This window comes from Crocodylus siamensis, chromosome 7 (assembly GCF_052110815.1).
Source record: "Crocodylus siamensis isolate JL-2025a chromosome 7, ASM5211081v1, whole genome shotgun sequence".
In the NCBI taxonomy this organism is placed as follows: Eukaryota; Metazoa; Chordata; order Crocodylia; family Crocodylidae; genus Crocodylus; species Crocodylus siamensis.
This window is the reverse complement of record NC_143401.1, coordinates 9,953,991-9,978,481: the sequence shown is the minus strand read 5'-3', so window position 1 is coordinate 9,978,481 and position 24,491 is coordinate 9,953,991. Positions and strand designations below refer to the sequence as shown.

General features: G+C 41.8%; 1 protein-coding gene and 1 non-coding gene across 2 annotated transcripts; both read left to right on the top strand.

Annotated features, from left to right (window-relative positions):
* The first annotated feature begins 251 nt into the window (after nucleotides 1-251).
* On the top strand, nucleotides 252-24,347 carry CWF19L1 (CWF19 like cell cycle control factor 1). The gene is made up of 14 exons (XM_090056678.1): nucleotides 252-322; nucleotides 552-636; nucleotides 2,097-2,175; nucleotides 3,676-3,777; nucleotides 5,684-5,898; nucleotides 11,814-11,932; nucleotides 13,031-13,115; nucleotides 14,853-14,993; nucleotides 15,330-15,441; nucleotides 18,987-19,066; nucleotides 20,867-21,076; nucleotides 21,858-21,977; nucleotides 23,056-23,153; nucleotides 23,898-24,347. The coding sequence occupies exons 1-14, from the start codon at nucleotides 300-302 to the stop codon at nucleotides 24,037-24,039; spliced, it is 1,611 nt and encodes a 536-aa protein (XP_089912804.1). The 5' UTR covers nucleotides 252-299; the 3' UTR covers nucleotides 24,040-24,347.
* Nucleotides 21,541-21,682, top strand: LOC149859470 (small nucleolar RNA SNORA12). The gene has a single exon (XR_016443695.1). It is a non-coding gene; the product is annotated as a small nucleolar RNA SNORA12 (small nucleolar RNA).
* Nucleotides 24,348-24,491: the final 144 nt, after the last annotated feature.

The window sequence follows — 24,491 nt, the reverse complement described above, 5'->3', positions numbered from 1 at the left end:
GGGGAGGAAGCCCGGCGGGGGAAGCCTTTGGGCGTTGCACAAGGTCAAGTCGGGGGGGCGCGGCTTTGGTGGGGTACAGAGACGGTGGGCGGAAAGGCCGCCGCGGCTCCCAGGACAGCGGGCAGCGCGGAGGCTGCCCGGGAAAGCAGCGAGTCGGAAGCCCGTTCTCCGGGGGCGGGGCGGAACCTACGACCGCTTGCTCCGCGGGGAGGCTTTTTACCAACGCACCCGGAAATCTGCCAGGAGCGGGATGCGTGGGGGCGGGACTTCCGGCGCGGGGCTCCTGGCGGGGGTTCGAGATGGCGGGGGCGCCCCTCAGAGTGTGAGCAGTGCCGGGCCGAGCAGGGGGCGAGGCTGCGGGAAGCGCCGCGGAGCCCGCTCCCCCGGCTTCGTGTCGCGAGTCACTCACTCTGTTGGAGGGAATTGGCCTCAGGCGGCGGCGGGACCCGGGGGAGTGGGGTGTGGGGCCTGTCGTCGTCTTGGATGTTGCCACCTCGGGCTGTAAACACGCACCTTTGCTGGAGCTGCCTTGTTTGTGCTTCTCTCCCTAGCCTGGCCTGTGGGGACGTGGAAGGGAAACTGGACACATTGTTCAGCAGGGTGCGAGCCGTGCAGAAGAAAAGCGGCGCGTTTGAGGTAAGGTTTGTAGGTCTGCTGCTCCTGCACCGCACTCCGGCACAGAGGTGCTGAGCGACCAGCCCTGGAGGTGGATTCTGCAGCCGGCAGGGCTTCTAGCGAGCTGGGCTGTCCGCATCCCTGGGCCTGTTTGGTCCCACAGGGCTCATTGCTGCAGCTGTCAGCAGCCCCTGCCATGCCACCTTCATCTCCTGACCTGCTGAAGCTGCTGTTTCAGTGTGGCTTTGGCACCCTGGGAGTTAACACTGTCCACCACCCCCTGGCGCAGGGATTATAAAGTGACCTTCCTCCCTCCCTCCCTCCCAGGTAGTAGTGATGTCCAAAAAAGGCAACAGTTTTGCTGCAGCCTAAGCAGGCAATTTTAGAATTTGGTCAACAAAATCAGTAATACTTTAGCATCCTAAGCGCCTTTTAATTAATTGGTATGACAGCCTTGATAACCCCCTAATATGGTTCCTTTATTGGAAGCACATTCAGGAAACTAGGGCTGGAAGGGACCTGCCAAGGTCATCTAGTCCAGCCCAAACAATAACCCAGCATATATCCTTTCTGATGAGCCTTTATACATAAAGAGGGAAATTCATAGATGTTAGGGGCTGGAAGGGACCTCAGAGATCATTGGGTCCAACTCCCCACTCTAGGCAGGAAGACAACTGGGGTTAGGTGACCCCAGCGAGGTGACTGTCCAGTCTCCTCTTGAAAACCACCAAGGTAGGTGACTGTACCACCTTTGGAGGGAGTTTATTCCACAGTCTGGACACCCTGACTGTGAAGGAGTTTTTCATGGTATTATGCCTGAGGTGGCCTTCCAGAAGTTTGTATCATTGGTCCTGGTTTTCCCTGGGGTTGCCCTAGTGTATGGTTGTTCACCAAGCTCCTAATACACTACTCTGATTATAGCGGTAAGCCACGATCGAGTCCTTTCTCAACCTTCTTTTCTTCAGGCTAAAGAGGCCCAGGTCCTTCAGCCTTTCCTTGTATGGCTTGCCTTGCAAGTGTCCCTGATCATACGGGTGGCTCTTTTCTGGACTGTCTCAACTTTTTCCACTTCCTTATTGAAGTGTAGCATCCAGAACTGGATGCACTACTCCAACTGCAATCTTACCAGTGCGAAGTACAGCAGGAGTATCGCTTCCTTAGTTTTACATGAGATGCATTGGTTGTTGCATGCCAGCATGCTGTTTGCTGTGCTGGCCACTGCATCGCACTGACAGCTCATATTCATGTGAGGGTCAATTAAAGGATCTTTATTTAATCTCTTAATTTGAAATGTGGTGTAGTCTGTCTCCTGCTTAATAAATGTTAAGGATTTTTTTTAATTATGTATATCAAATTAAATGAAATCCCAAGTAATTAATCCTTGAACTCAAATGCTTGTCAATAAGGCAGAATATCTAGGCAGCCATATTTTATAATTTAACACCATAAAGAATTCTTCCATTTTTTTTTAATGATTTTAGATGCTCTTGTGCGTTGGAAATTTCTTCGGCTCTACTTCAGAAACAGAGTGGAAGGAGTACCAGACAGGTGTCAAGAAAGGTAAGGATGAGTACAAGGCCCTGGGATGTTGCTGGACACAGCCTCAGATATTTACTGAACAGGGTCTTCAATGTACATCTAATTCCTGTATTGCATTGCTTGTTTGATTGGTGAATGTTTCTGATCTTACTCCTATGAATAAGGAGTCCATATTGTCGGGGGGGGGTGGCATATATGCTATTTAACTGTTGCTTGTGGAAACCTGATGGCACTGTGGTTAGTGGTGCTGAAAGGATGAGGGTTTGCATTTGTACCTGCTTCCCATTGCAGCCCCTTGTTGCCTGCTTCCAGTGACAACATGCATATAGATGGGATGTGGATTGCTGTGAGAAATATTCACTAGTCCCTCTTGCATACCAGTCCATGTAATGTTTGGTTTGTATCTTTTGCTGTTCCCGGTCAGTTTATTGCTCTCTGTATAATTTCTTTGCCAGTCAGCAAGGCTGGGTTGTTTCTTCCTTAACACTGATCGATGGGTAGCTCAGGCTGATGATGAATAATAGCAAGCCATACTGATTTCATATTGTTGAGTGGTCTCCTCCTAGCAGCATTATCAAAGTGTGTGTGATGGTGTTTCTTTAAAATTAACTATTGGTAAAAAATCGGAGGTAGAGCATTTTCCCTTTTGACTTTCCATCTTGGAGGTGCTCATTGGTTTATTTTACCTGTGCAGGCATCTATCAGGTCCAAAAATACTTTTTAAGTAATCTATAGCCAGAACAGGAGAGGCACGGGAGGACCGTTTCCATGCAGCTGTGCTATCACTCAGTTCTATGAGTATAAGTGACAATTCTCTCCCTCTGTGGAATTCTGTATGACTTACTGCCTTGATGGCTTGCCTGTCTGCTTCTCCCTGATTTCCCCTTTTGGTGTGCTTTCTAGCTCTACCTCATTTAGGAAAGAAGCTACCTGGGGAAAACTTGTAAACCCTATCACCTTTATCTTGTGAAATTTCTCATTGGAGCCTACCTGTGGCATTGGTTAGTAAACAGAGTGCTGTGAATTGTTTTCCTGCTAAGCTTTGTTAACTCGGCCTCCCGATTCCCCTCACTCTGTCTCTTTTATCCTGCCTAGTGTATAGGGGTTGTTTCCAAACTGTTTATTATCTGTACAGGTCCATCAAAATGTGGCTGTTTTTGATGGGGTTTTTGTGTGGTATTACAAACAATTTTCTTTTATAAGCTGGAGAAGAAAAATCTTGGTTTGAATTGACCTAGTTGTTGGGTCTCTGGGAAAACTGTCCCGAGTACAAAATGGGAAATAGGTGCAGGGCCAAGTTCTCTCCTGGATGGTTGCAGAAAGGAAAGACAGGAACACACATCCAATACTTATTAATTTAGATGTGGGGATGTATAACTACAGTCCATTGTTTTTTTTTCTGTAATGAATCTTTACTTGGGAAACATAGGATTTAAAGGGATTTCCTTAGGAACTGCAAGATAAAATAATTGTTATGCTTCTGAAATAACTGGATTCTAATCTTGTGTATTTCTTCCTCAGCACCTATTCAGACTTATGTGTTGGGAGCCAATAATCAAGAGACTGTACATTATTTTCCAGATGTCAGTGGATGTGAATTAGCTGAAAACATTACTTACTTAGGTAATGATACAGATATTCTGTGATGTAAATCTGATATGAATTTATTTCTGCTGAAATGTTCAAATTAAAGTTTTGCTGTAGTTAACTGCCTTTTTGTTCCAAACCTCTTTTCTCCAGAAATTGTTTCAACTAATATTTCTGAGACTTGGTTTTTAAGTCCAAGATGAATTGATTTTTGGAAAGTTTGAGTAAAATCCTTTTCTGTACTTTAAGGTGATCAACTATGAATCTTGTGCTCCATTATGCTTCCCAGCCTATTGGCACTAACTCAGATAGCTCAGGGAGAAGTTTTGATGAAGTTGCCAACTCTGGGAGGAACCCCTTTTTGTGCTAATAAATATTCAGTTCTGCACTTTCTAATTCAGTTATACATTTATTGCATTTGGAGTCGCTGAACCCTCTCCCATATCCCACATGCACAGTTTGTACTGAAGTGTTAAGGCCCACCTCTGCCTAAGTATCCTACCCACCCCAAGATAAGCATTCCTCCCTTTTATCTTTGGAATGTCCCCTCAGTTCGCACATCATTGTCTGTCCTCCCCAAACCTAACTTGCTGGTGGCAGTCAGCAGGTCAGATGTTTTCTTGCTTTCTTAGCTTTGCTGTCTTCTGCACTGAAGTGTAGAATCTGACAGGTAATGCATTTGAAGGTGCAGTCAAACAGCTCACTCTGTCATACGTTATTGAGCCAGGACAGTGTTTGCTTTAAACTTGTCTGAGACCCCAACCTGTATTTGCCTTCCTCAGATGTGTTTGATTTTTTGCCTCCTGTAGGGGAAAGTGACAGTTTTCCATATGACATCTAGGATTTTAGCTAAGCCAAATAAACACTTTGTTCTGTTTGAGTTGACAGCATACTTTTCCTCTGCCTAGTCTAACAGGTTTATTCATTGTTTTTCTTAAACTCTTGCTGAGGCACTGTGCAGACTTAGGTTGTAACAGGGTAAAATGGTCCTAAAATATCGATGCTACCATTAAAATAATTTATCACAATTGGGATAATTTTAAGGAGTATCTGTAGCACTTCTATTTTGTATTGCCACAGTAGAAAGTGTCATAATAAAGCCTTTTTATATAAACATATGCTGTTAGTGTACTAAAAAATGCTTCAGGCCAAATTTAACAGCCAAAAATGTGGGAACTCACTGATTTAAAGCTATTTTTTTGGTTTAAATTCATACCTTAATGTACTGCTCATAAAGCCTTTGGCATATGAAGTCTTGCAGATTGAAGGGTTAAACAATAACTTTAACATTTTTGCACGCCTTTGGAGCCTGTCAGAGTATCTTACTTGCCAGTCTTTAGCTAATGTAGATTTCTATTTTGACTTTATCTAATGTTTACCCTTTGTGTGTTCCTTATAGTGAGGTCCTTCAATTTGTGATCATGCTCATTGTATTATGCCATCATATTTGGTAAATAGTATATTTAGATAGAGTGGAAAGGAACTGCACCTTTTCATTTGCCTCTTTTTTTAGATGTACAAGGGTAGCACTGAACTTTGTATATAATGACATACTTATATTAAGGTATGTGTTTAAAGCAGAGTTATGATTCTTTGGGAACCCTGGGTCTGAATTCCTGATTTCACAATTAAACTGTCAACCATAAGCCCCATATTCTTGTATTATAATTTCGTTGATAATCTGCTATACTGGGCATTTGATGGCAACATTACTGTGGGAGGGGAGAGTGGAATAATTAAAAATAAATAAATTGGGAGGACTGCCTCAATGTTTTTTATGGAGAAGAAGGTCAAGTCCCTGAGTTGCATCATTTGAGTCCTGACCACAATTTAATAGATTACCAGAGTTTCCTATAATCAGAGATTTGTTAGAATGACACAAGATAAATCCTTCTTATGCACTTAATAGTGAATATTTTATATGTATGTTTGTTTAATACAGGTCGTAAAGGTATCTTCAGTGGCACGTCAGGATTGCAGATTGCCTACTTGAGTGGTACAGAATCATTGAGTGAGCCAACCCCTGCATACAGTTTTAGCTCCAAGGATGTGATGGAATTACAAACATCTTTGTTATCAACTCCAAAATTCAAAGGTGTGGATATTTTGCTGACCTCTCCTTGGCCCAGGGACGTAGGGAATTTTGGAAATAGTTCTGTAAGTATTCAGTTGAAATGGATTGAGCATGTAATTAATTATTACTCAGACTTCTGCTTGCTTTAGCAATTTGCAGCCAGAACTACCACTGCAAGTTTAGATTTTTATAAAAGCTTTAGGGGATATCTTAGCAGACTGGCTTCTCTCCTGAGTGTGCTTGACATTTCCCACTGTGTACATGAGCTCTCAGATATGTGAGGTCTGTGGTGTGTTCTTGGATCCAGACAGTGAATTATCACTCACTCAAGGAGCTGTTTTTCTTTTGGACTAATTCTTTTTCACTAGGCTTATTTCAGGGTTACAGATTTGAACCACATTCATGCCTGCCTAATGTTTTGAATCTTGATTAGCTCTCTTGCAGATCTTGTACATATTGTTAGTTCCACACTTGTGTATGAAGTGCTGAATAATTTGATTTTGGTCACAGCCCTTCAGCAGAATGTTTGGAAACATCAGCTTATCTTTCTGTTATGTCAAGGCATATCTGCTGCCATTGGTTTCCTACTGCTGGTAATCTTTTTATTGTTCACTGTAGGTCTGTTTCTGAACCTCTGATTAAAAGCTGAAATTCTCCCTTTGTAAGGGTCCTTTCAGCCTCTTGAGTAGTTCCTTGACTTCTTGTAGAGCTCATACATCCATAATTTTTCTTTATCCTTCTTAGGACTCTGTTATAATTTTTGTCCTGAGTAGCTGGGGCTGTAGTAGAACCTGAGCCCATGTTCTGGCCAGGGAACAGTTATAGCACAGGGAGGGACATATTGATAAAATCAAGTCCCCTGCAGTTAGAGGCAACCACATTGGGTAAATCCCATTCATAAAATGACCAAGCTCTGTCTTATAATATATGAACTCATGAGAACCTATCCCTCTTTCAGAGAGATCTAAAATGTTGTGTTTTAGCTTCCACTTACCACAGGGTAAAAGTAATGCATATAGTTAATGCAGAGCAGTTGATGTATGACAAAGCCCTGGCCTCTTTTGCTATACATTGTTCCTTGTTCCAAACCTAGGTTAGGCCTTTATCCCCCCAGCTCCTATGGGAATCAGTTTCAAGTCTTCACTTCTGTGATGGTTGGAAACATTTTTCTAATTTCCAGTCTCAGTTTATTCATGAATAGTTTATGTAGTCTTGTCCTTTTACTAGCATTGTCCTTGAGCTTAAATAGCTGACCTGGCTTCCTGTTGTTTAGTGTCCTGGTGGGTTTATAGATAAAAATCATGTCTTTTCTCACTCTTACTAGTCCAAACAAGCCAAGCTCTTGTAAGTTTAGGTTTTCTGTTTCCCTGATCATCTTAGCATCCCTTCTGTACGTTTCTTATGCTCTGATATCCTTGCAGACTAGCAGCTCTCTTTCTGATGATACCCTAGTCATGCTTCTTACAATGGTACTGAAATATTGTGACTATATGCTAAACCCAGTGCTTTGCTTTTGCTGAGCCAATTCCTATGCAGCCTGTTTGTCATGTTATCTTTAAAGATCCTTTCTCATGGGTGGTTCTGCTGCCAGCTTTCACTTCACTCTGTGTAAGCAGCCTATGGCAACTCTAGGCAAACTAGCTGTCAGTTGTCTCCTCTTTGGACTCTGTCAATTGATCTGGGGTAAACTGGGCACATGAGATGGTTTACCAAAAGTCTTTTATTGGGCTGATTCACCCCAAGACAGTATTGACACATATACCTGCTAACAAACGTTATTCTGGGCAAGTGTTGCTCAGTACCTTTTTTCAATGTTGCTGACCCATATGAAGTTTTCTCCTACATGTCAGTTGATTCGAGTCAGTGCAGGTAGCACCAGATATAATGTTCAGTTTGTTTCCTGTCAAGTTGCCTCTCCCTCCTCCCAGTTTTTAGTTCTTAAATTTCTCAGATAGAGGTGTACCGATATATTGGTCCATATTGTATCAGCATCAATAAAAGGAAAATTGACATTATCAGCAATCAGCTTTTTGTGGCCGATGTGGCTGATAACGTTCACAATAAATGCCATCTGCATGCACACACAAATCTGGGGCGGAAGGACACCCCAGTGTGCGCCCCACCCCACCCCCTGGATCAGCTGACCACAGCTCCGCTCCATGCCCTGCTCCAGCCCCATTCCCTCCCTCACTGTGGGGGCCTCGATCTGTCCCTCCCTCCCTTTCCCTCCTAGACTTACCAGCTGGACACTGCTCTCCAAGCTGCCTGGCTGTATTGGCAATCGGATTGGTATCTGTGGGTCTGGCTAATAAACGGCCATTGGTATCAGCCAAAAAAAATTGTATTGTTGCATCCCTATTTTCAAACCTTTTCCTTGCTTCAATATTTCTGTTTTGCTCTTGGTCAAAGATAGGGTAGGTATGGGTTGCTTTGTGACGTTGAGAAAAACACTTTAGCTTTAAAGTTTGTATTTTTAATCTGCAGGCCAATTTTTTCTTGGCCGAGAATCTCCATCTGCTGCATACAGATGATGATTCACAGGGCCCATACTTGTAGCAGTGAGGCCTTGGAGTATAGGACAGAGTCATTTGTGGAGACTAAGGGGAATTCACATGGAGGACCTGGGTGAATCAAGAAGGATCACAGCTATTCCTCAAGCTCATGTTCTCTTACCAGTGAAGCAGGAATTGTGAACCAGCGGGGATGGGAAGGGCCTGGAGACTATACCAAGTGGGCCAGTGATGCTCTCTTTCCTACTTACAATGCTGTCTGGCTACTGTGTCTGAGGTTCTCTGTTGTTGAACCCTGGTATTTAAACTTTTAAATTATTTTTAATGTATTGTCCTTTGTTATCTTACTCTGTGTGTGTATGTTTAGAACTCTCCTTTTCTTGTTCCTTTAGCCATGTGTTCTTAAATTGCATAATAGAACTTCTTAACATTTCCAGTGTCATTTTGCTGTTAGACCCCTCGCCCTCTATTACATTATACTTCATGTGAAAAACTGACTTAAATAGTCTCTGTTGAAAATATGTTATAACAAGAGCATTGTACCCTGAGCACCCTTGATGTTACTTGAGAATAGCTGTTCTTTGCCAAACTTTTAAAAATTTGTGGTTATTTTTGTAAGCAGAAGTCTGACTTACAATGTTGTCTGTTTCTTGCTGTGTGAATTCTGAGGATAAATTTTTGTTTGTGCCATTGTTTTTAACCAAAAGTATTCCAAACCGAACTGAGGCTCCCAGCCAGAAGGGCTGGAAAATTTGAAATTACTTCCCAAATTTTGAAAGCCTGGAATCGGCACGAGAGATTTTTGTTTTTTTGGTCTCGATACCCATGAGCATTGAAAGTACATCCCAAATCGTGACATGTGATCACTGCTCCAAGCAGCCTAGGAAATAAGCAGGAATGTATCAAGATGATAAGTGGCTGGAAATTAAAGGATTCACTTATAGTTCCATGGTGATAAATACATTGATACTGCAGAGTACCTGACAAAATAACTAGTGCATATTGGTAAATTTGCCCTTAAATATTAACATAAAAAATGAGGCTTCAAAATATTAGACTTCGCGTGGTAATATTCTCTCTGGCTCTTTTTTATTAACAATTCTAATACTAGATTTAATTTTAAAAAATCCATGGTGACTTTGACACACACATTGAATTAATATGGAATTAAAATTGAGGAAATTGTACATAATCTTAGGATAAAAGTCACTATAGGGATGCTATTCAAGTGCATCATAGGGGTATTGTAAGTATTCCAAAACTAGATGCTATAAACCCAGAAAATTGAGCTGAAGAACTATATCATAAGCCAATCATAGGAATTGTATAGGTAAGACATCCAAGCAAATTTAACTTTGTTATAAAGTTGCATTGTAGAATCAAAATTAAAACATTAAAGTCTCTAAAACCTGTTTAATCTGGGATTTCAAACAGTATTGCGTGTAAATTGTAATTGTTTATCATGATACCATTGCAGGACAGAGTTGGTTATCTGGGTGTATTTCCATATTTTTGGAATAATATTGCCATATCCATAATGTATTTTGGGGAATCAATAAAGCTACGTAGAGAAGTTCAAGAAGGGCTAGAGTATAGCATGGTAGAATAAAGATTATTTAAATTACGCTCATCCTGACTGGATTACTTTTTGTAGATGTCTGAGCTGGGCTAGGTCTAAAGGATTCCAATGAAAGAAGGATCCATTCAATATAGAAGTTTTCTGACTTTTTGCTCCTCTGTTCCTTGCCATGCTGAGTTCTGATATGTCATGGTTACCAATTTTGTGTTCTCTTCTCTTTCCTGTCTATATATAAGGATAGCTTCTCTTAGCTTGTGTTCTTTGCTTTCTGAAACATGACATTTCTCCAGTTACAGAAGGAACAATGTTTTGGTCCTTGTTTAGCTGTGTGCATTGCAAAATATCCAGGCATACAATATTTTGAGCACCTCAGAAACGTGAAGTCCTTTCTTTCCTTCTGTGCTGAGGGCCTGTAGCAAATGCTTGTTTGTTCCCCTTTCAGTTTTTGTTCCTTGTTCATTTACTGCAGATGATTAGTTTAGCAAAAAGCAGTGTTTACTGTTTCTCTGCCTCCTGTCCCCATCTTTCTTTTGTCATGCTGTATAACATTTCTTAGTTTAAAGCAGATGGATTAGAGAGATGAAAGAAGAGCTTTCACTAAAGGAAAACAGTTTGCATCATTTTTCCTTTTTTTTTTTTTTTCCTTTCAGGAATGGGTAAAAAAAGGGCCATATTTTCTCAGGACACTCCAAAAACTTTTGCTCTACCCAAATATGCATCCCCAAATCACAGCTCCTATCCTAAGTATGAAAAGCTAGGCTTGCTTTGTCAAAAGCCTGTACCCTGTTTTGTGGTTCCGTAATCCTGGTAACTAAGAAAGCAGATGTTACATGTACTCCGAATGTTAGTAGTCATCTGCTTACAGAAGTGACTGTAAAATGGCATCATGGGTTTTGTGAATTCTGACTATTTTTTCATTTAAGGCTTAAAATACTTTATTTGGACTCTTTTTTCCTCCCTTGTCCTCCTGCTTACTGTTAATAGTACAAAACACAGAGTGATTTTAAACGTAAGCCTCTCTTTCTGGTTTGAAGTCCCTGTAGTGAAGACTCTATCTATATCCAGTTCCCTATCTGCAACCCAGTAGTTTTTATAAAGGGGAGTGGTGGATGCGCACAACATTTGAAGCACCTCAGATGCCTTTGAAGTGCTTCAAATGCAAATGGACAGATATACATACCATTTAAAGTGCTCTGAAAATGATAGAAGTGCTCCATAAGTAGCTGTGGAGGAAACAACTCCCTGCAGTGGGAGGAGGGGGAGGGAGCAGAGCTGCATGTTGCAGCAGCCTTCTGTTGCACATCCTGCCTGAAAAGCATGCTGCTGCACGTAGCCGTAGTGATTGGGTGGTTGTTTTTTTTAAAGCACTCTGGTCAGTGGTGTGGCGCAGGGGCTTATATATCTGTCTGTGGCTGAAGTGCTTCAAGTGCGGCTGCATTTGGAGCATTTCAAATGTTACATATGTCTACACCTTAAGTATGTGCTTTGTCCACTTAAGTGTGCAGTACAGTGGTAGAGCAGTGTCTGGGGAGTTTAGGATGTGCAGTTAAAACTCTTTTTAGAAGTAATACCTGAGGAGAAGCAGACTCTGGCTGACTTCCACAGCTGTGTTTGGCTTCACAGGACTGGAAGACATGAAAAGCAGAAACTCGTTTTTGCTGTTACATCTCTGAATCTATGCAAGGAACAGATGTGGGACTCAATCACCAGGTGTTTATTTCAGTGGGGGTAGGTTTGACCCCTTGATTAGGAAAAAGATATCATTATTATGTAGGTATTTTTCAGCTACTCTACAGTGGCTATCTAGGCAGGCTCTAACATGCACAGGACACAATTCCATGCTGAACCACTTTTCTTTGCGTTGCAAACCCACAAGATTTTAGAATAAAACTTTATTTGCATTTTGTAGGGAGAAATAGATACTAAGAGATGTGGCTCTGTGTTAGTATCTAATCTAGCCACAAGTCTGAAGCCAAGGTATCACTTTGCTGCATTGGAGAAGACCTATTATGAAAGACTTCCTTATAGGTATGTCGGAACTTGTGAAACCACTGTTATTTCATAATAGAAGTTAGTTTTCTAGTAGGTATGGGAAGAAACTCTAAAATTATTTGCTACGGTCACATTGTAATTCAGTACTTTAAAAATATATAACTGGTTAGAATGATTACCCATGGTGCATCTTGGAGACTATGACCATGATCTGCTTCCAACCAACTCTTATCAAGAAACAGAGCTACTGCTGATAGCAGCTGTTAACAGTGAACTGGGGGTGAAAAATCTTGTAACTGCTGGTATGGACTTAACAGAACTCTTTTTATCACTATTACACAAATCCTGAGGCACTCAAGTGCTGAGAATGACTTGGTTCCAGCTATGTTAGCAGTTGAACTATTTGCAGCCTCAGTTCAAGGGCATGTGTTTCAGACTGCTATTGACAGCAGCCAATAGAGCTTTTAGTGTTAACAGAACGTTAATGTTGTCACAACCGTAACTAATGGCATAATTATTTTGGTAGTTTGAATTTAATGATGAAATGATATTTGAGGCCATTTTTATGGAGTGTGATAAGATCTTTTAAGTAAAAATAGGACTAAAGTCTAAGACTCTTGTGTTGACCCCACATATGAATAACCTGTCTTAAGTGTAATGTCTGCCAAGGGCCTAAAATATTAAATCTCCTCTCACCCCTGCACTTAAACTTGCTGTTGTTAGTTTATCTGGTCTCACTAGCTACTGCCATCAGAAGTCCTGCACGATGGACTAAATTTGGTATGGCCGTGAGAACTTTGGTCTCCATTCAACAGAGGACCTAAGTATATGCTTAACGTGAGCTGGTGAGTTTTATTGCTGACTTCAGTGGAAGGACTTGCTTACAATTAAGCATAGGCTTAAGTGTTCTGGATCTGAGCCAGAGAGCTCCAAACCCTGTAGAACTGAGACCTGAATACCCAGATTGTGCCTTGTTTGGGCAACATGTTTTGAAGGAAATCCTACTACAGTTACAACATGCTGTATATCTTCTTCCCTACTGACTACTTCCACTGATCAGCCAAACATTTGTTTGTGCTAAGAGTTGTTCTAAATGTTGTCAAAAATGCATTTAAAATATCTGATTTCCCACAGAAACCATGTCGTCCTGCAGGAGACTGCGCAGCATGTGAGCAGATTTATAGCGCTTGCCAATGTTGGCAATGCAGATAAGAAGAAGGTAATGACAAATACTTAATTCTATTCTTCTATTAAATGCAGACATTGTGGTACTGGGCACATCTTTGGATGCATAATTTACTGATTGAATAGAGCTAGGGTTGCTGGGTGGTAGGTCTTACCAGATATTAGTTACATGTCAAGTTGCATTGGAGCAAAGTTGGAACCTCCTCACTCAAGTAATAAATCCTTTGAGTTTGAGGTGAGGGTTAAAAATAAAATATAAAAACACATCTGTTCTCCTAGTTAAAGTAATTTTTAGCTGCATAGGAAATTAAACTTATAACCACTTTCCACTTCCTTGTTGTCTTTTTTATGACTTCTTCAAAATGGCTCTACTCTTCTGTGGCATACCTCCTTTAGGCTCTAAAGAATTATGGAAACTTTTACAATTAACTTAAAATGTTCAGGGCAGGGTGGAGAGAGAGAAAATAGATATAGTGTTAACTCAGGCATGTGTGGTTAAAGCCTAGGGATGGGATTTTTGGAAGTGCTCAGTTTTGGGGAGTTTCAGCATTGACTTTATTAGAGACAAAGTTAGATCAGTGCTGAGCCCATTTGAAAATTCCACAGTAGGTGTTTGAATAGCACTGCAGATTTTTGATTGGGACAGGAGTGTATCTTGCAAATGCATGTGGAGAACAAGCTCAAACATCCCTTCAGTTGGAAATGGAAAGAAGGGTTTTTTTAAAGAAAAAAGGATTAGTCGTTGTCTTGTCTTGGAGCAGACCCCTTTAAGTTACTGAAGGGCTGTTTTAACCCCCACCATTCACCCGCACCTTTTTTTACTCTACTGCAGTTGTGGATACATTTCCATTTGGCTGCTAGGGCTGTGAGCAGCATTTAGTACTTCTTGGTTGCTTCCTCAGCCAGGAAAGTCAGAAGCATGCACTATAGCATTAGACAGACAGACATACACACTGCACAAAGCTGGATACATTCTGCCAACCCAGCTGACCTGCATATGGGCAGATGTCTGGAAGAGGCTCTGGGTTGGGGTGACCCAAATAGTGAAAAATCATACTGTAATTGTTCTAACTCCCATGTATAATTTTAACAAAGTGCCTTGTGGAGGCAAGAGTGAAGAGGGGCAGTTGGTAGGTTTTTAAGAATAATGATGGGGGCGGAGTTAAACGGCCTCAAAGCATAAAGCTGCAGCAACGGGTGACTTAGCTTCACTTTTCTACATAAAAAGCAGAACTGAAGGCTGGTTGATACTTCATATGTACTTGCATAGAAGAGCAGGCTAAAATTTTCAGCAGGGGGCAGACTGCTGCTGAAAGAGCATCTGGTCTTCTGGAGGAAGAAGCAGGGGCAGGAAAAATCATTGTGGGAGAAATAAGCAAGCAACAAATATCAAAATAGGGAAAATTGAAAAATGTTTTTTCTATATTCTTTTACACATTTTGGCCACTGCTTTTTGTAGTAGAAAGTCTGGACACCGCTGCTGTTCAGAAAGGTTCTTAAAAAATAATGGTAATGTAAAATGAATGAGTCACTTAAGCATGTTGAGTCAGCTTTTGGTTCTTTGTTTTCTGGCACAAGTGACCCGTTTCATTTGCCTTCTAATATATGTCCTGTTCTGGCCTGATTTAATATTCTATGTCTTCATTGCATTTTTATTTGCATAGCAGGCCACACATTGCGAGGCCAGCATTTTATTTTCGGAGCTGACTTTATAAAGCCTTTTGGCTTGGCTGAATCTCTGGTCCTTTAAGCTGTTTTTATTTTTTCCCAGTATCTCTATGCATTTAGCATTCTCCCAATGAACTCAATGGACTCTGCAGAATTGGTGAAACAACCGCAGGATGTCACTGAAAACCCATATCGAAAATCTAGGAAGGAGGCACAAAAGGCAAAGTTCCTCCTAGGTGCAGAGGTACTGTATGTTCTACCTTTTGTATACATGATCTCCTTTTTGCCTTTAGGGAAAAAAGGCCTAGAACTAGCACCAGGCAGAAAATGGAAAATAGCATCTGAATAATCCATAAAACAAAGAGGAAGCAGGGAAGGAATAGCAGTTGTAGAAAACATTTCAAAACCCCCTTCATAGAACTTGTGGTAACTAGGTGGACAGAGGCTTCATTGATTAGAGGAAGTTAAAGTATTTAGTATTCGATATATTTACTCAGCAAATGAGTGAATATCTTCTCTAAGTCTCCGATTTATAGATAATCTTAGAGATGATCAGCTTTGGTTTTATTTTTCTTAACAGGAAGCACCAGCTTGTCAATTTTTCTTTGATTTGAGCAAACAGCAAGGAAAGAAGCGGCCCTCAGATGGGAAGGAGGGAAGACATTTCCAGCCCAAACAGGCTAGGAAACATCGTGAGTATAGAACCTTTATGCTTTTTAGGAGCTCCCTTCAAACTATTGTTAGAAAAATTGAGAGCAAAATATGGGGTGGTGGTGGCAACTGAGCACTCAGCTGGAAGGAGAAAGCCATTGCGGGTAGGTTCTGTGCAAGCATAAAGGAAAAACTGGTCCCTTGCCCCACAAAATTTTATGCTTTAAACGCAAGATACAAACAGTAGTGATGTGAGCTACAGAAAAGTGATCAGTGACGATAGAACCTTAGTGCTGCTTAAAACAAAATAATTGCATCCTATGGCAGTGAGCCTTTTTGGCAGGTGTTCCACAAGGTAAACTATGCGTCTTCCCTGAGTGCCACTTTGATTCCCTTCCCTTGCTGTCTGAATGGCAACACAGTTGCTGCATTATGGAGTAGGAATCAAAGCAGGGTGCTACTATCCCAGGCAGAAAATTAGCTTCCTTGATTAATACTGGTGACACCAAACTCTGGGGTAAAGCATCCACACCTGAGGATAGGATCCAGGTGTATCTGGACAGACTTGAGAAATGGGCGTATGAGAACCTGATGGTGTTCAGTACTGAAAAATGCAAGGTTCTCCACCTTGGGAGGAAAAACCTACACCATGCTTATAGGCTCAGCAGTGCTATGCTGGTTAGCACTACAGATGAAAGGGACTTGGGGGTCATGGTTGACCATAAGATGAACATGAGCCTTCAGTGTGATGCTGTGGCTAGTAAAGCAAGCGAAACACTGGCTTGCATCCATAGATGCTTCTCAAGCAGATCCCGGGATGTCATTCTCCCGCTGTACTGGGCCTTGGTGAGGCTGCAGCTGGAGCATTGCATCCAGTTTTGGGCTCTGCAATTCAAAAAGGATGTGGAGAAGCTTCAGAGGGTGCAGAGGAGAGACATGCGCATGATCAGAGGTCAGGAAAACAGATGTTATGATAAGAGGCTGAAAGCAATGGGGCTATTCAGCCTGGAAAAGTGCAGGTTCAGGGGTGATCTGGTGACCACCTATAGGTATATCGGGGTGCTTATCAGGATCTGGGGGAACAGCTGTTCACCAGAGGCCCCCAAGGAATGACAAGATCGAACGGTCACAAACACCACTGTGACCGGTTCAGGCTGGCCATAAGAAAGAACTTCTTCACTGTCCGAGCCCCCAAGGTTTGGAACAGACTGTCACTGGAGGCGGTTCAAGCACCCACTTTGAACACCTTCAAAACATGTTTGGATGCTTATCTTGCTGGGATCCTGTGATCCCTGCTGACTTCTTGCCCTTGGGGCAGGGGGCTGGATTCAATGATCCTTTGAGGTCCCTTCCAGCCCAAATGTCTTGAAATCTATGAAATACAAATACCCCAATTAGCAGCGGTGGCTGGCTGATTTGAAGGAAAAAGTATGTGCCGTAAGTGAGAAACTCGCATTTAAATTTAGTGTCTGAGGCGAAGTCTGAGCTGGGTCTAGCTGGCAGTGAACTCCATTTCCCAGCAGCCCCATACCCATGTCTCTGGGGCTTATTTCCATGGAGACTCCAGCAACAGCTGTGCTGGCAGGCAGCAGCAGTGCCAGCCTCTTGCTGGGGGAGGGCTGTGCTGTGGGCGGAAGTGGGGTGGGCTCAGCTGCTGCCACCTGTGCAGGACAGGCAGTGGCAGCAGCACTGCTAGGAGGGGGGGCTACAGAGAACTTTGGGGTGGCTGTAGCCCTCCCAAGACCTCCCATAGCACCACCCCTGCTGGTAGGCTGTGTGGCAGGGTGCAGAGCTGCTCTGGAGCCTGCCTGGGATCTTGCATTGGTGACAGTGTGATCCAGAGCCAGAGCAGCACCACAATCTGCAGCCTGCACACTCTGGGCAGGGGCATGCAGGCGGAAGGTTGTGGCTCTGCCCTGGCTCTGGACCATACTATCACCACTGCAAGGAGCCGGGGCTGAGATCTGCTTCCTGCACACCCCTGCCTAGAGCATGCAGGCTGCAGATCATGGCTCTGCCCTCGCTCTGGATCATGCTGTCACTGCTGCAAGATCCCAGCTGGGCTCTAGAGCATATCTGCACTCTGCCACACGCCCTGCCAGTGCTGCTGGGGCCAGTCTCCATGGAAACTGGTCCCGGCCACACAGGCAGGGGCTGCTGGGAAATGAAATCCGGCTGCTGGCCAGATTCGCCATTTTGCCCACCCCGGTCTAAAGGGGCTGGTGGGGACTTCAGAGGGAAAGCTATCTTGGTTCTGCCTGTTTCCCCAAAGTGCACTTGTCCATTCTTAAGGGGCAAGTCCTAAGAAGCAGAATAGGGTGTTTCAGCCCTATTCAGAGCCCTAATCTATTGATGTAATTAGCTTTAAATTAGAGATGGTCACAAGTTTCAGAATTGCAAAAAAACAAAAAAAAAAAGCTGTTTTATTTAAGTTTCAAAAGGTGCCATTAACATGGAAACAAAGTGGGTTTTCACATTTTGCAATTCACATACTTATAAAAGATTACATCCTAAATTACATGCAGGAAGCTAATTTCTTCACACTTTACAAAACGGGTCTCAAGTATAATTAAATAAAGTGATTGTACATGACACTTACATTAGAAAGAGTACTCTAACAAGGCTGGCCTCCAGAAATAGTTTAATCTTTTAGCCAAAAGCAGCCCCTCAATTTGGGCATCTTTGCTGCCTTAATGCAAGACAGAACAGGTTTCCAGTTGGAAAGAATATGGTGGGCTCACGTGATGTGGCTCCTGGTGGTGCAGGCCTCAAGTTTAAAAGTTTGGGTCTGGCTCTAGAAGATACTTGTATGGACAAATATTACCTTTTAGCTGTGTTTAAAGGGGAGGGGAAGCTGCCACTCAGGAACACAGTGTTAGCTGTTCGTGATCCTGTAGTTAGCTAAAGCACTTTCATTTTGATCCTGAATGAAACAGGGTTAAAGGAGCTGTGGTTTTGCTCTGCTCTTATTGCTAGACTCCTGTAGACATAGCTATTATATTGTAACCACTTATGTCAGCATCCTTTGTTATCAAATCAAGTGTTACATCTATCTCTCTATACCCTAAAACTATTGATGATAGGCCTGAACTGGTGTATGAGTTCACCAGTGTACCAGTAACCTCAGATCTTGCACTCCTGTGCAGTAAATAATGTAACCTCTTCTGTTTGCATAAGAATTTGGTGCATTTTCTGATATCCTGTGAGCTGTAATACTTCCAGATATGGGATTGTCAGCTGGAACTCGCTTCTGGATTCTTCCTGAAATATTATTATTAAAGACACAGACCCAGCTGGCTTAAAAACGCTGCTGCTGGCTAGTTGAACAGTAGCACCAGTTCTCTTGTGACCATACCATGTTTATCATAATTGTGTCCCTTGACATCAGCAGCAATGTTACATTCCTTACATGGACAGGATGTTGGCCAGCAGCCATAGCACACTTTTTCCAGTTGTTAATCAAAAAGAGTACTTTTATGTTAATATAAGCATTTTAACTGTTGAGTGTTGCACTGTGACTCACACTTAGAATGAAATATTCACACTAAGAATTATGGGTTTGTTTCTTCTTTTTCCCCTTTTAAAGCCCAGCCAACGGGTCCTTGCTGGTTTTGTCTTGCCAGCCCTGAGGTTGAGAAGCATTTGGTAGTTAGTATTGGCACGCATGTAAGTACCTTCTGGCACACACGTTTTACATAAAAATGCAGTGCCCTACTGAAGCTTGTGATAGAACATATCTTGCTGTGTAACAACTGACTTGAAACTGCAGTCTGATGTCCTAAATTATGCAGTAAAGGGGTGTTAGGCAGCAAAAAGGTCACAGAAACCTGATTATTTTTTCAAAACTTGCATTCTCCTCCTTGACACAATAGGCACTGAGTCTGCTTGAACGAAGGATGCCATTAGCATGTGGCATCAGCTTGCACTTCTGTGATTAGAGTTCCGTGTCATCTTCAAAAAAATTTTAAAAAACCATGTCCCTAACTAAGTGAAGAGAAGCCCAGGAGGATGGCTTACTAGTTTACTATTTATTCATCCAGGATTGCTTTATCTTGGTTTATACTTGGAGGATCACTGCAAAATCAGGTCTGCGGTAGATCTTTTATCAATGTATAGTAATGTTCATTAGGTGTGATATGTGGTTATCATGCTTCAGCACTAGCAGAAGTCTTAGTGTAGATAGGTATGTGAGCAGATAATGTAGATGGGTATGTGAGCATATCTAAGCATACAACTGACAGTATACCTCAGGCCATGTCCATATTATGAGTGCTTTTGTGGTATTTCTGTCCAAAAATTGTATTGGAGCAAAGTGTTGTTCATGCGAGTCTGCCTATCCTTGGGAAGCTTGGCTCTGTATCAGTAGAACAGGGGCCTGCAGTGTATGGCCCACAGGCTGTGGATCCATCACATAGAGCCACTGGATCCGGCCCATGGACATAGAGCTTTGGCAATGAGGTGCTCTTGCACCTGGCCACCTCTGACCTGGGGTGAGTTGTTCTGGCTTGCAGCTGGAAAAGGTTGCCTACCCCTGCAGTAGAGTAATGTGGTTCTCTCAAAAACAAAACAAGCAATGGCAGTGAGAGTGCAGTTCTACTAGTATAACTTCATCTGTACAGTTGTATTAACAGAAGTCTACAATGAAGAAATGTCTTGGTTCCCTGCGTGAAATAAGGTTAAACTAGACTGATGACTTATTTTTTGCTGATTTATGATATAAGCTATGAGTACAATAGAAGGGCCTCCTTGTATTGCTATACTAACAACCTTTCTAGCATAGGCTCAGCCTAAGGTGGTCTTGGTTAAGAATCTGTTTTGTTAGGGAAATATTTTGATTTTCAGCAGAAATTCAGCTCAAGTAATTAATTGTTTTGATTCTCTGGGTTTAAGGAGTAAATCTTCTACTTCATACTCTGTGTTGATATTTTTCTTTAAGTCACTTTATCTCTTGATAGAGGATCACCCAAATCCTGATTTGTTAACTGAGCTGAATTAGTGCTAATAGTTGGCTTTTCTATTTTGCCTAAAGTTGACTCAGTTGAATTATAACTCAATCGTGAACTGAATATTAGTGTTTGTACAATCAGACTCTTTTATTGTTTACTTTAAATTCAAATATGAATGTCCAAGGGGATGCTCTTTTCCATGCTGCATCATATCCAGAAATCCTATTTGTTGTCACTTCAGTGAGGCCTAATTCAGTCGTGCTGTCTGCGTAACAGCTTTCCCATTCATCTGCAGTATTTTTTTTCAATTCTTTATCCTTTTCTAAGTCAGCTAATAATTGATAGATTGCTACAAAATGGTTTCTTAAGTAGGACATAGAGTTTTTTTGAATCTTCATGCTCTGAGCCACAGCATGGTTCTCTGAATGTATTTTGTCCTGAGGAGCAAATGAACTATAGCATGGTAATATTCTGCTGTGAAAAGCTGCTTATGTGTTTCTGACCCTCTGTTTTGTTTCAGTGCTATCTTGCCCTTGCCAAAGGTGGCTTGTCCAATGATCATGTTCTGATTTTACCTATTGGGCATTATCAGTCTGTAGTTGAACTTTCTTCAGAGGTAGTAGAAGAAGTAGAGAAATACAAATCTGCTCTAAAGAAGTTTTTTCAAAGCAAAGGAAAAAGATATGTGTTGTTTGAAAGAAATTACAGAAGTCAACACCTACAATTGCAGGTAAGGTTACAACCTAACACAGTGTATGCTTAGGTTTATATGTAACCTGTTCCTTTTAAAACTTGCCTCTTTTTCTCCCTCAACCCCTTCAATGGCGTCCCAGGTTGTGGGTAGAAGTCCACCTATCAAAAGATAAGAGCGGGCCAAAAGTAAAACATTTGTAACATTGTTATTTATTAGAAAGCAGGGGCTTGACCATACCTAATGTTTCCTATTACAGCAGATGCAGAGATCTGAGTTTGAGGGGCAGTGTATGGGCAATTGATAAAAGCCAAAAGAACTCCATATAAGACTTTCCTTCTCTTTTAGTTTTATTAGCTTTACATTGGCATGTGTACTGCTACTGTTTGTGTAACTGAACAGACTGGAAGCCTCAAGTGCCTGCTGTAACATACAGATTTTTTGCCAACATCTTCAGATAGCGATGCTCGATTAGTTTCTGCTGCATTGGATACCGAAGGATGCATTGTGGTAGTCTTCCTGTGGCGGATCAGTTACAGTATCAGATCAGCCTTGAACTACCACATAGAGTATTGAGGAGGAGGACTGTCTTGAAAACTGTTCTAGGACTTTCAGTTTTCTGTTAGGCTTCTAACTCCCACAGAAAATAGATCTGTCTCATAAGTTTAAGTCTGTAGAGATAGGTGATCACCTATTTTGCATGATGATGAGCAATACTGAGGGGTGTTCAAACCCCAGTGATGGATTTACTGCCTTTTTTAAGTCAATAGTATGTTTTGTTTACTTGTCTTGTTATGAAAATGGCATCTGTGTGCTCTAGGTGATTCCTGTATCACTCACCTGCTGTGCTTCTGAAGATATTAAAGAGTCCTTTATTGTACAAGCACAGGAACAACAGATTGAATTATTAGAACTCCCAGAGCACTCGGACATCAAGCAAGTAAGAAATAAGACTTTCACTGGTCATTTTCTCTGCCTCAGCATTTTTCTGCTTTGGCAATTCATCTAAAAGTAGCTTTGCGTGATAAAGTTAAGCTGCTGTAAAAGTGACTGTAAGCTTGATTTTTCAGGTGGCTTCAACTGGAATAGCAGATACTTGGCATATTGCAATATGCTGGTATTCTGTAGCTCTGAAAGTAATAGGCGTAGGCATACTGTCTTAAGGAGCCATTAACATTGCCCATGTGACTTTCTCTTCCTTTTACTTGAGGCAGATCCCTTGAGGTTCTTGTAGATAGGTGCTCTCAGCAGTTTCCCTCAAAACGCAGTTTGCTGGGAGTTCCCCTGTGTTTTTTACAGGATAATTATTGCTGTTCTACTGAGTGTCTAGAAATTAAAGCTTAGAGGCATGGGAAAACCAGAAATGAGGCTTCAGCCATCAGTGAGATGAATTTCCTCTTGTTCTGGTGTCCTGCAGAATTTCAGGGTTAACAAATACTGTAAAGACCTTTTCCAAATTTTTTTTTGCTTGCCATAATGACAAGCACATTGAGGCAGGTGGGCAATTTTAGGCAAAATCGCAAATGCTATCATGCTAGGGTTAACATTCACCTGATATAAAATGTTAACTTGTTAGATCTGTCACAAATAAAAATTGCTAAAAGCTAAGGTGGTGATTGTGGTGGTGTGTGTGTGTGCACACGTGTGGGCAGGCATGCTGCAGGTTTCTCATAGGAACTGGATAAAAAAAATGGCTTTTAGAAAAATGAATCATCTGGTGGCTTAAGGTTTTTATTTTTGCCTACTGATCCTTCTAGCTTCTCCTGTCAGTTACCACCGTTTTTTTACTATATTCATTACATAGTTTATACAAGTTTTTTCCAGGTACTACTTTGGATGGAATTATAGTTTTACTATTTAGTAAACGGTATGTGGTTAAAGATCAGCTACTTGCTTCACTCACAGGAAATGATCAACAGCTACGTAATTGGCACCTTTCACATTTTTCTCAGAGTCCAAGCTTTGTCAGTCTCTTAAATGCAGATTGTTTCAGAATTTCTTTCCTTTCCCTATTCTAGATTGCACAGCCAGGAACACCATATTTTTATGTTGAACTTGATACAGGGGAGAAGCTTTTTCATCGTATTAAGAAAAATTTTCCCTTGCAGTTTGGAAGGTTTGTTTTCTCCCTTCTTAATTCTGTTGTTTAAAATATGTACATATACATATGTATTTAATATGCTCCCCATACTTTTTTTTTTCCTTACCAATAACCATTGAGAAGGAATCTGGGGATACTTAGAACCAGGAATTACCAGCTACTTCTGTCTTATTTACAGTAAGCTATTAAGCTTAATCTTTGTTTTAGATCTCAGGCACTCACAAGTGGGATAAGTATTATCCTTATTTAAGAACTTACCCAATATCATAGAGCAGTATGATGACAAAGAATGAATATACATCTCTTGACTCCCATATTTGTGCTTACTACCAGAAGACCCTCTGTTTAAAGAATGAGGCTTGCATTTTCTTGCCCTCTGCAAAAATTCTGTACACCTGCTACTTTGATATTCTGACCTGTCCCTGCATTCAAATCATTTTAAAATGTTTGAACTGGAAAAGTTCAGTGTGGAGATTAAGAATCGTGTTTGTACAGAGTACCAGAAAATTGTCCTTTTTAGCAAAGAAGCAGGTAATGCCTCTATATTGACTTATTTCTAAGTTAATAATAAGAATTGCTTCCTTTCAGATGCAATTCGGATGTGCTCCCTGTGAATTCAATGGGAGTTTTTCTATTTAAATTCAACATGAGTGTTTAGCTAGCCCCCACAGTACTTGATTTTGTAGTCTTTTTATTTCTAGCAGTGTGTTTGCACTTCAAAGATTGCAACAGTTCTGCAGCTGATTATTTTGGTTACAGGGAAGTCCTAGCCAGTGAAGCTATCCTGAATATTCCAGATCGGGCAGACTGGAGGCAGTGCAAGTCCACCAAGGAAGAGGAGGAGGCATTGTCCAAAGCCTTTCGAGAGGACTTTGAACCTTTTGACTTTTCTCTGCTGTAGTAACTTTGCTTTTCCAATGGGAAGCACTCAGTGGTTGGACTGTCTTGCCAAGAGCACCGCTGTCCTGTCCTGTTCATCACCATCATTCATTTTAACACTGTACTTGTTGCTGAGTTTTGCTCTGGTATGACTCAACTCTTGTGCAGAACTGAAGTTAAAAGGAACTGTTCAACTGCAAGGCATACTGGGGCAAAGGATTTCCCTTCTTAGGTCTATTTAACAGCAGGAGGACCAAAGCCCGGGTGCTGGAACAGGCTGTACTCTTTGCTGAGATTTTTAATCAAAGGAATAAACTCTATTTCTCTCTGTGGTCTGGTTGGTTGGTTTCCTAGGCAAGCTTCAAGCAGTGCTGGATACAGCTGAGGCCCTGGAGTGGTGTTGATGGTACACAAGCAGTGTGGGACCTGTCTGGGGGGCTGGGGCAAGGCTGGTCCTGCCACAGTCAGATAAAT

What these genes read in the sequence shown, in the direction of transcription:
- CWF19L1 (XM_090056678.1), top strand. Translation starts at nt 300, where the DNA reads ATGGCGGGGGCGCCCCTCAGAGT. An exon ending in CCAGACAGGTGTCAAGAAAG is followed by an intron (nt 2,176 to 3,675) that starts GTAAGGATGAGT and finishes TTTCTTCCTCAG; the next exon opens with CACCTATTCAGACTTATGTG. An exon ending in TTTCCCTTGCAGTTTGGAAG is followed by an intron (nt 23,154 to 23,897) that starts GTTTGTTTTCTC and finishes TTTTGGTTACAG; the next exon opens with GGAAGTCCTAGCCAGTGAAG.